At 40.8% G+C, this 14,676-nt stretch overlaps 1 protein-coding gene across 1 annotated transcript in view; it reads left to right on the forward strand.

Annotated features, from left to right (window-relative positions):
- The window catches only part of BZW2 (basic leucine zipper and W2 domains 2), an 89,033-nt gene extending 74,704 nt beyond the window's left edge, over positions 1-14,329 (forward strand). The window contains exons 12-14 of the mRNA XM_075062385.1: positions 4,262-4,400; positions 12,113-12,235; positions 13,878-14,329. Of these exons, the coding sequence (XP_074918486.1) occupies positions 4,262-4,400; positions 12,113-12,235; positions 13,878-13,933 (318 nt within the window). The 3' untranslated portion in view covers positions 13,934-14,329. The remainder of the gene's footprint in view (positions 1-4,261; positions 4,401-12,112; positions 12,236-13,877) is intronic.
- The last annotated feature ends 347 nt before the right edge of the window (positions 14,330-14,676 follow it).

Consider the following 14,676-nt stretch of genomic DNA (forward strand, 5'->3'; position numbering starts at 1 on the left):
TACTGCTGTCCCTTTTTCCTCAGTTCCTTCTCCTAAGGTTTGTATTCAGCATACACAAAGCACGTGGCTGCTTGGGGTCCTGCATCCCACATAGGTTCTGCAGCTTGCATGCTGGTCATGGAGCCTCTTCCAGCTGTGGGACCGGATGGGAAGACAAACTCAATACAATTCTCTTCCAGCAGGAAGATGCATTTTGGAGTTCCAGCAGTGACTTTATTTACCACTTTGTGGTGGCGGTTGGTTTAATCACTTAGTTCACAGGTTGTAGCATTGCATCTATGAGGTCAGGTTTTTTCTTTTCTTTTTTTTTTTAACATGAGGCGTAGTATTAATAATAGAGCTCGTGTGTAAAAGTACAACTTTCAGCATATTAACACTGGGAAGAAATAAATAGACAAGTTGTTTTTCAGTACATTGTGATGTACAGATATTGTCATCTGTAATCCAGTCCTGCAAAATGTACTCTCAGAAGAAGTCCTTACTTATGGGAGTAGTTCCATTGGACCAGTGGGATTTCATGCCTGTGTAAAGGTTGCAGGCTTGGCCTGTTGATATGTACATTGACCTAAACCCACTGTCTCAACCCAGAACAGCACATTGTCTGTCCATGCTGGAAGGAGGACAGGAGGCCATGGCCGTGGTTTAATTAGGATACAGCTTTATTCACTTAAAATATCTGGGAATACCTGGCAACAAATAGTACAGTACAGGAAAGAGAGGGTCGGCTTCCTGCTGATCCAGACAACATGCTTGGCTGCCTTCTCACTTCCCTCTCTAGGTTTCCAGAATGTCAGATTCTTTCCTTCCTTTTTTTTCTTTTTTTTTAACTGAGGTGAACAATAGTTGCACTCAGTGTCCACTCCCAGACTGCCTAAGAGTATACAAGGAGTGTCAGTCAGTTCCATAGCCTGCCTCTCTTTCCATGCCAGCTCAGGACTGCCTCACTCCATAGGCCCAGCTGTGAACGGCCCAATACTGTGGAGGCTCCACCTGTGTGCCCAGTATACAAGGCCCACCCCACCGCACAGTTGGCCAGTCTGCATGATTGTGAAAGTGGAAATACAAGAAAATTAGCCCTGATTCTCTACCTGAGGTCTCACATACATCCTGTATGCATTTGAATGCTATCAGCCAATTGCCTGAATCACTTTGGCCCCTGACCTTAGCAGGGCTGTAGCTGTTGCAGCTCCTATCAGGAAAAAGTGGGAACCAAATTCTTGCACTGGTAGCCCAAGGTTTGTAAGCCTCTTTTTGAAAACTGTAACCAATTGATATGTTGTGAGGAGGGGGCCTTCCATCATCATGAATAAAGAGGGGCCACTCTTCAATGGCTTTCTGTGCTGTATAAGTCCTTCAAGCCGTTACTGGGCAAATCCTTGCCTTGGCCCGCTCCTATAGCATTATGGACTCATTATCACCTCTCTACACCCCCACAGATCGTTTTTTGAGAACCGCTGGGTTAAGAAGACTGATTGCTCTTCCCACTGTAAATCGCTCCACTCTAAAGCTCTTCCTGAAGTATTCTTCGCTGACCCAGGCACTAGTTCACTGACTTTAAAAGCTGCAAAAAAACCACTATCAGGAATTCAACCTTGAACAAGGCTGCCTCCTGTCTCCATCTGTTTATTTGACAGAAAACTTGCACCAAATTAAGTTTTTGAAGTGGGATTGGATGACATGGATCCTCTATAGGGCATGTGTCCTGAGACCAGTCTACTAAAAATCTCAGGACTAAGAACCTTCGACAAGGATCAGGATAACCATACATACTACTGGCAAACTTAAGGCCTAATGGATGCAGCCAGCCTTCGGGGTGCCAGAGACCTCATGTATTGAAATATCTGGTCTTCTGGAATAAGCAGTATCATTGCAGATCCTCCCTTCTCTAGAATTGCACAAAATCATTAAAACTTCTGTCATAGGCCCAAGCTCGTATTACAGACTGTGTAGCTTGTGTCTCTGCCTAGAGAATAGCTGATGAATCAATTTTCAAAAGAAACACTGAATACAGTAACTCCTCGCTTACTGCTGTAGTTATGTTCCTGAAAAATGCGACTTTAAGCAAAACAATTTTAAGTGAATGCAATTTCCCCATAAGAATTAATGTAAATGGGGGGAGGAAGAGTAGGTTCCAGGGAAATTTTTTTCACCAGTCAAAAAACTATATATTATATAGATATACACATAGTATACTTTTTAAACAAACAATTTAATACTGTTCACAGCTATGATGATTGTGAAGCTTGGTTGAGGTGGTGAGTTAGAGGGTGGAAGAGAGAGGGATATTTCCCAGGAAATGCCTTACTGCTAAGTGATGAACTAGCACTCAACTGAACCCTCGAGGGTTAACACGTTGTTAATGTAGCCTCTCACACAAGGCAGCATGAACACGAAGGAAAGGAGACAGCATAGCAGACAGAGACAGACACACATGTTGTGTGTGGGAGAGCGAGAGATGCACGCTGCACCTTTAAATATGCTGACTCACTCTTAAGTGCATTGTCATTTTAAGTGGATCAGGAAGTTGAGACAGCAGCTGCTGCAGCAAGCTCTCTCTGTCTCTCTCCATCTGTGTCCCTTCCCCACTTACCCCTGTGGAGAAGGGGTAAGTGAGGTGCAGGAGCAGGGGGGAAGGGGACACCCTGACATTATTCCCCTCTCCGCCCGCCCCCACACTGCAAGCAGGAGTCTCTGGGATCAGCTCCAAAGCAGAGGGCAGGAGCAGCACATGGCAGTGGGGGGAGGGACAGCTGAACTGCCGATTGATAGCCTGCTGGGTGACTGCAGCACAGGGAACTTAGGGAAGCAGGGAGCTGCCGGAGGCTGCCGGTCCACCCTGGTTAGAAGCCCCCACCTGCTAGCTGCAACAGGCTACTCTTCCTGCAAGCAGTGGACAAAGCAGGTGGCTGCCAAATGACATTTGAAGGGAGCATTGCACAACTTTAAACAAGCATGTTCTCTAACTGATCAGCAGCGTAACAACGAAACAACGTTAACTGGGACAACTTTAAGTGAGGAGTTACTGTACTTGGCCTAAGTCCTTATCCAATTTTTACTCAGTCCTATTCCCATTGACCTTATTAAGTAAGAACTTCAGGATTTGACCCACTGTGAATCTATTTAATTCAGTATATGAACACATTTATATTGAAGGTGACACCTTCGGTGTGAAAAGGACATGTTGAGGAATGAAATTTGCACCAATTTAGGCAACGATGTAGGCAGTAGCTTTTAAAACATACATTTGGGCAATGGGGAAGACCAGAGGAAGCTTGTCTCTCCTCGGACTCAAAACTGTAAGGTGCTGAGTACCCTGCCCCCAGTACTGAAGAATAACCACTTAATCGTGTGCTTACGTTTAAGTTTGCAAGTAGTCCCACTGATTTCAACCTCCTAATGAGAGGAAAAGAAATGAGAAAGCAAGAAGGGTAAATTATGACTACTTAGAAGGAAAGATCAGATGAAAATAAGGCCATAACTGGCATAACTTCCTTCTTCAAAGGGAAGAGAGGAATTTCCATGACAAAACGGAGTTCTGACTTTTTATGAGCAGTTACCTTTTTTCTTTGGCTCTTTTAATTGTTATGTTAAAGGTCATAAAAAGGACCATTACTACCTTGTCAGTGTACTATATTAAATAGTTTAATTTTGTGTACTGGAAAAGCTATTGTGTTCTTTGCATAAGGAAATCTCACTTCTAATTCATGCCCCAGCATGGTGAGTCACATGCCACTAATTTGTTCAAGTTAATGGTTTTCATATACTGGATTTTACTATGATCTCTGAAGCCTCCGTGAAACTGGGGATTTCAGATTATCAGAAGCATCAGCTCTGGGTTTGTGAAATTGTTGGTGCTCTCTTTGCAACATGTAGCATCCAGAATATTGTTGAAATATCATACATCATAGTTGCTTCTCTTTGGCTGTACCAAACAGCGTACAAATGACTGTACTCCGACATAATGGGTCTTATAACTTCACTTTACACAATTCAGTAGCAAAGTGAAACATTAAAATAATCCACGGCAAGTGCACCAACAGTTTTACAAAAGCTTGTGTATATTTGTATAAATGGCACTGAGGGGAAGTGAACATTAGTGGCACTAAAATCTGTGTAAATGTAGCAACCACATCTTTCTCTAGGTGATTGTTTTGCAAAGATGAAATTTACAAGGAGTTAAATTGTAGTAATAGTGTCTGTGATTTTTCACTTTCAGTACTTCTATATAAAATAATTTGCCTTTCCCCCCACCCTCTTTCAGCAATATGCACCCCTGCTGGCTGTGTTCAGCACCCAAGGCCAGTCAGAGCTAATTCTTCTCCAGAAGGTTCAGGAATACTGTTATGACAACATCCATTTTATGAAAGCCTTTCAGAAGATAGTGGTACTCTTTTACAAAGGTATATGTCTATATGTGCTGTAGTATAGTGTACATTGAACATTGTGTCCTGTGCCTACTGGAACATACTGTACTAAGATATTGAGTAAGTTTAGCATGTATTTAGATTCTGAAGCTGGTCTCTCAGGTCTGTGCAGAAATCACTTAAACCAGTCAGAGACAGAATAGCCCCTGTATAAGGAGATTCTCCACTGCCGTAGAGGTGGAGGAGGTGGCATAGTCACTTCTTACACCAGCCACCCCTTCACTGATGATGTAAGTATGTGGGGAGGAGGAGGGGGAAGTTACAGGCATTTTGTGTGTTGGAGTGGGTAGACCTGAGTTTTGCTAGACCTGCTGGCGTCAAGGACCTTATACCAGCAGTAAGCTAAAGCAAATTCCTCCTGCTCTAACCTGTGGTGGTGCTGGGTGGCCCTAAATCATGAAGTCATGAAATCATGTGGGAGGGGAGGGGTAATTAATGTCATCTTGAAAAGAACAGTGATCAAGGTTTGTCTTTTGGCTTCTATATGGGCATTATTCTGTTCCCACTGATGTCCCTGGAAAATTTTGCCTTGGCTTTAATGGAAGCAGGATCAGGCCATAGCTAGGCACTGTCAGATCCTTGGAGAAGCCATTATTTCCAGGATTTCAATTTTTTTATATTATAGATGGTTTCTTAGTAGGTTTATTCAGTTCAGGTTGTCATAGAGACTAATAGTCTTGCACTGCATGTGAGAGGTCTGTGATAAGCAGTTTGTTCTGACATTGTTGCTATAAATAGCTGAAGGGGGAAAATCAGTGTGAATAGAAATGCTTGGTATAGATTTTTTTTTGTTCATATTGTGTTTTCACGTATACTCTCAAAAACACACACAACTGATGACTAAAGTATTCATATAGGTTTTTAGAAAGCAGAAATAAGTGAGTCAACAATATTTATTCTCATCCTTATTATGTCTACATAAACTGACCCCAGTAGCTTAAAAAAATAGAAAATGTGACTATTTGAGAAAAATTAAGACTAAACAAGACACAAATATTCTAATTTGATTTTCTTTCATGCATCCTCAATATTGTTTTCCATCCTTAGTTCACTCTGTATATGCTGGATGAGCATTGTAGCTTTTCTGCATGTTATTTAAGTTAAGTACCACAAATGATAACATATATAGTTTAAGTAGGTTTGTCTTCAGTTTGTGGTGTAAGGGACCTAAAATGAATTTAAATAAGTAACAATGCAAATGTGAGAGGAACAAAGCTATTGAGAATTATTTGTACAGTTATCAGAGGGGTAGCCATGTTAGTCTGGATCTGTACAGTTGTTATGGATAATATTTTTAATATATATTTCCTCATAAAAGCAACATAAACATATCTGGTGAAAAATTATAACAAGCAATAAACTCTTTCTTTGCCAGTTTGAGCCTGGTTCAGATTATAGCAGTGATTACAGTCAGGACTAGGACAGCCAGGCTGTCCCCTTCTTCTGATGTCCCCAAAACTGCTCAGACTTGATTTCCCCTTGTGTGCGAGTTGTATTTTATTCTAAGCCTGTCCACCAACCCCAGTACAATGAAACATCAGAGTTTTAACTTCACTTCTTTCAGCATTTCTTTGCCAGGGTCCTAGGAGGAAAGGAGGCCTCCCTCTCTCTAGAGAGCTCCTTCATTCCAGGCTCAGCTAGCCCTATCTTCCTCTCTCTTGTAACCCTTCCTTCCTGGGTTTTTATCCGGTTGGTCAGCTGAGGGCTAATTAGTCCCTTATCTCCCCAGCTTCTCCTTCTGATTAGCTAATTATTTAATCAGTCACTGATTACAGGGAGGGGAGGGAGACTAATTGAGGCTACAGTGATCATAGTGCTGACCTGCCTGTCAGATCTCAGCACTCTGTCGCAAGGTCCACCAATAATGATGATAAAGAAGGGTTTTTATATCCACACTTGCTTGGAAATAGACTCCGGGCTGAATTTGACAGACTGTACAGTCTTGATGGCCTCATGGATTATTATCTAAGTTCTTATTCTAATATCTGTCTCTTTTGTAATGTACAGATATAGGGCCAGATTTCTTCATGCAGTGTGGCAGCTTTGTGCCACGTTGCTTGCCATAATCTGACCTTTAAAGACAATTTAATGAGCCTGTCATAAACAGATTGTTAAGGGTTAATGTCTCTTTTACCTGTAGAGGGTTAACAAATAGGGAACCAAACATCTGACCAGAGGACCAATCAGGAGACAAGATATTTTTAAATTTGGGTAGAGGGAAGCTTTTGTGTTGGTTCTTTGTCCATTGGGTGTTCTTCTCTTGGGGGTCTGAGAGAGACCAGACATTACTACAGGCTCTCTAAGTTTCTGTTCAAATAGTAAGTAAGAACAGGTGATTTTAGTCTTTTTTTTATTGTTTGTCTCTATTTGCAAATGTGGATTTGGCTGTTTACCTTTTATATGTGTAGTTGCTGGGAATATTTTGATTTGTATTGGTACAGGGGGAAAAGTTTCTTTCTGGTGTCTGTAAGCTATAGGACCCTGTAATATTTACATCTTGAAGTTACAGAGATAATTCTTTACTTTTTCCTTTCTTTTATTAAAAGATTTCTTTTTAGAGAACCTGATTGATTTTTTTTTTTTTTTCCCTTGTTTTATCCCAGGGGATTGGGATAACTCACCAGGACTGGTGGGGGGGAGACGGGAGGGGGGAGAGAGAGAGAATCTCTCTCTGTTTTCCTTGAATCTGTTTGCCTCTTTGTGGGAGGGAAGGGACATGCTTCTCTGTATTGTGATTTAAAGAGTTTGGATCAGTAGTCTCTCAGGATAGCCCAGGGAGGGAAAGTCTGGGAGGGGGAAAGAAGGGGGAATGGTTTTTTTCTCCTTGTTTTAAGAACCCAAGGGATTTGGGTTCTTGGGGTCCCCAGGGAAGGTTGGGGAGATCAGAGTGCCCCAAAACACTATATTTTTGGGTGGTGGCAGTGCTATCAGATCTAAGCTGGTAATTAAGCTTAGAGGATTCATGCTAGTATCTCATTTTCTGAACTCTAAGGTTCAGATCTGGGAAGGAATGCTATGACAGAGCCCAGAGAGGATCATCCTAGTGTAAAGGTGATTCTCTAGTGATTTAGAGATGATCTAGGGGGCCCCTACATTATTATGCCTCCCTGCTACTGGCATAGAATGGAAAAGGGATGTGACCAGGATATCCCTGAGCTATGCCAATCCTAGACTGTAGGTTCCTCCCGCTCCCACTGCACCCCAGTGTAAGTTAGATCAACATCGTCCAGACAGATGAACAGAAGAAGATCAGAGGAGTCTGAAAGTGAGCCTTAAGCAAGTTTTGAACAACCCCCCTGATCCATACGGTGTTCATTTCAGCCTCACCTGGAGGGTCTGGGTGCTAATCTTTCATTACTGTTCAAGAGAATTTGCATATATAATCTCTTTTAGTTGATATAATTGTAAACTCATTCGAATGTGGTAATTATTTATAAGGACCTCCACATTGCTGATCCACTGTCAGTTTAGCAGTAAAAACATCAACCACGTTCTTCCAACTTTTGAAAGTCTTAAATCCAGGAACGAATAATAAAACAAGACCTTTAAGAAGTTATGCATTAAAGCTCTAATTATAAGAAATTCTAGGCCATGTAGGGCCTTTAAGACCTGATTCAAATCCCATTGAATATGTTGGGAGTTTGCTATTGATTTCAACATGAGAAGGATCAAGCCTCTTAGTGCAAAAGACCAAAAATGTTGTGTTCTGTTTATATAAGAAATATGTAAAAGAGCACCCTTTACACTCTTATAAGTACAATTAATGATAAACAGAGGCTGGCAATTGCTCAGTGACACGACAACCCCAACAGCAACACAAGTCTAACAAAAAATTAATAAGCCTCACTCTTCCCCCAGATCTGTACTGGCCAGCCATCATACGTAGGATGATGTAAGCTTTCAGTCAATTCTAAATCACCTAGAACATCTTCATTTCTGGCTGAACTATAGTAGGAAAATAATGAATATAATTAACAATGGATTACATATTACACTACGTTCATTAACTACAGAATCCTCTGTAGCTCTACTAAATTTATCTCTAACTTAGAGAGGCGGGGTGAAATCTTGGCCACACTGTAGTCTATGTCCAAACTTCTGTTGACTTGAGTGGATCAGGATTTCATCCTTGAAGAACAGATGTTCCTAACATGGAATAAAACCTTTTTTCTGTTCTTTAAAGGCCACTAAAGCTACATTGTATTAAGTTTCTGGCCTGCAAAACCTCCTGAAGAGATGGAAAGAATTGGGAGTTCCATGGGAGAATACGCCCACTTGCTGCACCTGATAGAGGCCTTAAAGATGCTAATGATTTTATTTTGCTCTTGTCTCCATTTTGGATCTTTATAACAAACAAACATTCGAACCACCTCTCTGAACATACAATCTACTAATCCTCCACTTCAGGAAATCTTCAAACTATAATTTGCACACAATAATTTTCCATGGGGTAAATTTCATTATCTCTACTGAATTATTCCAATTTCTTTCCCTAGGAAGTGAAAGATGGCTTATGAGTCTTTCACAGCAGAAAATACACACAAAAGAAATGCAAGCATTTTGCCACAATTAAACTGTGGGTAACATTACTTGAATAATAATAATGATAATCCAAAAGCACCATTTAAGGTTCTGTCTTTGCTGCAGTTAACTCAAATTAACTCCTTTCAAGTTAGGCTGCCTCGAGTGGGAGCAGCCACACTGCGAAATAATACATGAACTACAGTGCGATTGTGTTAGCAGCTGACAAGTCGTGCTAAGTGAACCTGTAGTCTATACCACCTTATGGGCCCCTTAACTCAAGTTAAAAGCACCACCACACTCAAGGGTTTTTGTGTCTGGACAGGACTTGAGCTAGGAGCAATACTTAAGTTATAGTTCAAGTTAACTCTGCAGTGAAGACATCCTTATGAAGTGTGCCTGGGGACCTCTCCCTTTCACCTGGGGCGCTAGTGGTGGGTGGCTGGAGTAGTAGTTAGCTGCACTGGCAGGGAAACCAGCTCTGGATCTCCAGGGTTGACATCACCCGGGGCAGTGGATGTAACAACACAGAACCGTACCAACAACAACATTCAGCTGAAACTATTGCAGCATGTAAAAAGTAATTGTCATAATCTTTATTCAGAAATAACTAAAATAAATCACCCCCAGTATTCCCATTGCTTCAGAGTAACCCAGGGCAATCATTAACTACACTCTGCCCTGGCTGATTGCTTAATTGAGCATCTCTGCACTGACAGGAGAATATTATCCCTTACAAACACTGGGGGCATGAATGAACTACCAATGATGTTTCTCAGAAATGAAAGGAAAGACATGATTGTCATTTCTGTAACTGAACCTTCTCTGGGTGCATTTTCTGTCAGTGCAGGAACATTCACTTCATTTTAGTGCCAGAGAATCATATGCAGGCAAATCTCTTCCCCATCATCTGGGTGCCATTCTCATCTTTCAGGCAGGTAATGAGATGTTGCATTCCTGGATTTAGAGCTATCTAATTTTTGTAATGCTTGGCCATTAGAATGGGCTCTTCTATTGTTGCAAATCCATCATCCTCAGAGCCCAAGTTTAGGAAAACACTTAAACATGTGCATAACTGTAGGCACTTACATGGTGCATTGAATAAGGGCCAACAGTTCCATTTGCAACATTTTCTATACCTATGATCCCATGTTATAAAAGATTCAATCCCTTCCCCATCCCTACTTAGAAAGAAATGGAGGCTAGTCACAACATCCTTCTCTCCCAGGGGTTATGATGCACAGGTTGAGAATCTATACCATACATTGCTGTATTTCTTTGAATTTCATGCATGCGCTATACAGTATAGTGGAGTACAGTGTTTTTTTCATGAAGAAATTATATATGTAATCTCTATTAAAAGTGCCATGTAAATACTTTGAAGCTTGTTTCTTGTACACTCTAAATCAAAGTCCAAATGTGTGTTATAGACATAATGCCAGTAAAATGCTGGAGCCATAGTAAAGGATATTGGGTTGACATTTGTTTAATGCCAAATGTCACATCTTCCTTATAAACTTTATTTAGTTCCTGTATCTAATTTTTTCTCATGACTCTACCATTTTTATTACTTTTGAGTACATGTTCCAAGTGCAAAATAGCGGATTTTTTGTTATTCAGCTACATTTTTAGTTAAATATTAGAGCTGAATTTTTACAAGGAGAGAGAATGATAGTTATTGGTGCAAGTAGTCATAGTCTTAAACAGGAATTTTGTAGTCTTGCACACACACACACAACTGTCCCACCACACTGTTTTCAAAAGGGGCGACACTCCTGCTCTTCATCTACCTTCAGCTTGTTTGTTTGCTGATAATGCCAAATTGGATGATGACTTTCGATAGTAAAAGGTATTTGTGAGACAAGAGAGACTTCTAAATACATTTCACTTGTTTTCACCAGATTTGAAAGCTCCAGGGAGACCCAAGTGTATTCAGCTTCCACCTATGAGTGACTGGTTGGCTTAGAGCATTTGTAATTAGTCCTACATTATCAGCTCAAATAGTTCCAGGTCACTACTATCTATTTGCTGTTCCATAGCATATGTGAAGTGAGTCTGTGGTCTCAGTCCTGTTTCCATTTACACAGATGTTTTAAAGATGTTTGTTCATTTATTTCATTATAATTGATTCAGTTAATTTTCTTTTGTCCTTCACTGCTGGCATCTGCCTATAATCTTTGTGCTACAGTAGAATATGGCTGTGTCCTGGTATTCAGCAGGGTAACAAGGGCTATCCTATATTCCTGGTATACTAGGCAACACTGAAGAACCTAATGTAAATCACTTCCAAAAATGTGCAGCTTGTGATGGGCAAGGGAGGAGGATGTTAGTTTGACCAGTACATGAAAATGAAAATGGTGGTGACAACCAAAGATGCTGTTTTTATTCTGGCCTCCATTTCATCCAACAGCCCTGGAGGCTAAAGTGCATCACAGATATTGGCTTCACGACAGTCACTTATTCAGCTGCAAGACTTCATTGGATGTCAGAAGCTCTGTTACTTGGGCTAGAGGCTTATTGTTTCACATCAGCTAGGATTAGTGGGCATCCTGGCACGGTTTATTCAGCCTGATGTTCCTCTTGTCCTCAATTATTTTGTTCTTGACATTTAAAAGAAGAGTTTTGGGAGCATGGTCCTTTTAAATGAGTCCCCTGATGACTGCTGTTTAATCAGCTGGGAAGGATAAGACACTGCACATTAGGATGAGATTTTTGTTAATTTTTTTTCTTTCACAATTCTAGCAGTTTTACTCTTGCATAGCTCTATGAATCAACAGCAAGAGAAACTACAGTGTTTCTTACTGAGGTGAGTCCTAAGATATACAGGTAGATTTTATTGACTTCCTTTGCAATTGGTGTGTCTTATCTCTCTTATTTAAAGCCAATTGAATAGAGGACTAATTACTATTTACAGAAGCATGACACTGAATGGTTTATTTTAAGACTAGCCTATTTAGTTAATGACTACAGTATGTGACACAGCTGGGATCCCTCTAATGTGACATACTGCAGTTATAGCCTAGTGTCAGGTACAATGCTGATTCAAAGCTCACCTCACTCTGATCAAAGTGATTCACTTTTTACTGCCTCAGAACCTAGAAGTTTTTCAATTGTCTTCTGTCTTATAAAAATATGTTACTCTTTGCAACCACTGCTCTGAATTGCAGCTGATGTCCTGAGTGAAGAAGCCATCCTGAAGTGGTACAAAGAAGCACATCTTGCTAAAGGCAAAAGTGTATTTCTTGACCAGATGAAGAAATTTGTTGAGTGGCTACAAAATGCTGAAGAAGGTACAATCCATTTAAGTTAACAGTATTTAGTAGCCTCTTGGCAATTCCATTTTGAAGATGTTAGTTGTATTATAGTAGTGCCTACAGGTTCCAGTCATGACCATCACCTCACTGTGCTAGGTACTGTACAGATGTATAGTAAAAGACCATACCTGCTCTAAATTGTTTACGATCTTAGTCTTTAGAAGGGAGGCACCACTGAATATTTTTCAGGTCATTAATGGAGTCCATATAATGGAGTCTTGAGTTCTTAAAATTCCATGTGTCTTGCAGTGTGAATTTCACTGAATTCCTGAATGAGAAGAGCAATCATAAAGGCACAAAGACTGTAGTTACTGTTAAAAAGGAATAATGGAAAGGGAAATGAATGGGTGTTTGGGCCCACATTTCCTTTTTTCTGGTGCCCTACAATGATAAACACTTTCCTTCTGGTATAAGAACAGGTGAACTGTCCCTTTAAAGCAGGGCTCGCCAATCTCTGGCACACGGCTCGCCAGGGTAAGCCCCCTGGTGGGCCAGGCCGGTTTGTTTACCTGCCATGTCCACAACTTCGGCCGATCGTGGCTCACTGGCAGCAGTTCGCTGCTCCAGGCCAATGGGGGTGGCGAGAGGCAGCTCCACAGGCACCAGGGCTGTGGTGGGCTCCTCCTATTCACTACTGTAATAGAGTCCTAACCTCTGGCTGAGTTACTGAGGTCCTCAAATCGTGATTTAAAACCTTCAGGTTACAGAGAATCCACCATTTACACTAGTTTAAACCCGCAAGTGACCCAAATTCCCTGTTGCAGAGGAAGGCAGAAATCCCACCTGGACATATAGATTAGTTATAGATGGATAATTATTTTTTATTAAATTTAACCTGTGTATACTTGAACTCACTTTATTTTGTGGGAAAGTTAGGTCTAGATTATCCATAGTGAACCAATTCTGTTCTAAATCTAGACCTGTACAACAGAGTAGAATTAGGCATTCTGTCTGCAGTATTCAGAGTGGTAGCCGTGTTAGTCTGTATCAGCAAAAACAAAGAGGAGTCCTTGTGGCACTTTAGAGACTAACAAATTTATTTGGGCATAAGCCTGGATTTTAGCCAATGAAAGCTTATTCCCTAATACATTTGTTAGTCTCTAAGGGCTGGTCTACACTAGGGGAGGGGATCGATCTAAGATACGCAACTTCAGCTACGTGAATAACATAGCTGAAGTCGAAGTATCTTAGATCAAATTACCTACTGTCCTCACAGGGCGGGATCGACGTCCGCGGCTCCCCCTGTTGACTTCGCTACCGCCGCTCGCTTCGGTGGAGTTCCGGAGTCGACAGGAGCACGTTCAGGGATCGCTATATTGCGTCTAGATGAGACGCGATATATCGATCCCTGAGAAATCGATTGCTACCCGCCGATACGACGGGTAGTGAAGATATAGCCTAAGGTGCTACAAGAACTCCTCTTTGTTTTTGTCTGCAGTATGTTTCTTGCTGAGCTGCTTTCAATGACTTGACTGCCCTCCTTAGGAAATGTGATATATGAGGCAAATCTTTATTCAAATATTCTATTGTTGCTGTTTACAGGAATAATGAGATAACTGTCACTGTAAATCCAGTTAAAAAAGAGTGAAAAGTTACTTTTTTTTTTTTAACCTCATAGAATCAGAGTCCGAAGGCGAGGAGAATGAAGATGGTTCAACAAAGCACAATCTCTAGGCTACTGCCAAATGCTCTTTGGGAATGCCGTACAGTTCAAACAAAACAGGTTTTACTTCAGTGTTCTACAAAAAAATCAAGGCTAGGCTTTCCTTTTGTTTAGAAGAATAAAGTTCTTTAATGGAGCTCTGAGGCATTAGATGCTCTCCTTGGGACTCTGCCTAAGTTAGTGTACAGTGAGTCAGAGTTAAAGACATTCAGCAAGGAGCCATATAGGAAACGTGAAATGAAATACTTATGGACTCCTTTTTCTCAGCAGTCATTTTAGGTACTGTGATATGTGAACACTCCTATGTCTGTTTATAGAATTGGTTGATCTGTGTTTGTAGCTTAATATTAGCTTGTGTATGTGACTTGACATCACATTTTTTTTAATAAATGGCTTTTTGTATCTTAGTTCATTTGTTCTCAATGCATTTGTTTCATAGACTTATTGTCTGCCACTAAACACATTAAGATTTATCATTCCTTAGGTGAAAACCGAGTAACAGGCTATTCAGAGACTTCCTCTACTCATTTTTTTTGTATTTTTGAAGTTCACTATTCACGAAGCCACAGTCAGTTAAGGATAGGCAGCAAGCCCATTTTTTCCCTCAATTTTGTCTGATCCAGTGTGGTTCTGGTCAAACTATCCAGATACATGGACAAATCTTGGTATTCTCAATCTGTTAATAACACAAAGAAAATACAAAACTGCAAGCTGTGTTGATCTGGACCTTTACATGTACAGTATTTGCTCATGC

Source organism: Chelonoidis abingdonii, chromosome 2, assembly GCF_003597395.2.
Source record: "Chelonoidis abingdonii isolate Lonesome George chromosome 2, CheloAbing_2.0, whole genome shotgun sequence".
In the NCBI taxonomy this organism is placed as follows: Eukaryota; Metazoa; Chordata; order Testudines; family Testudinidae; genus Chelonoidis; species Chelonoidis abingdonii.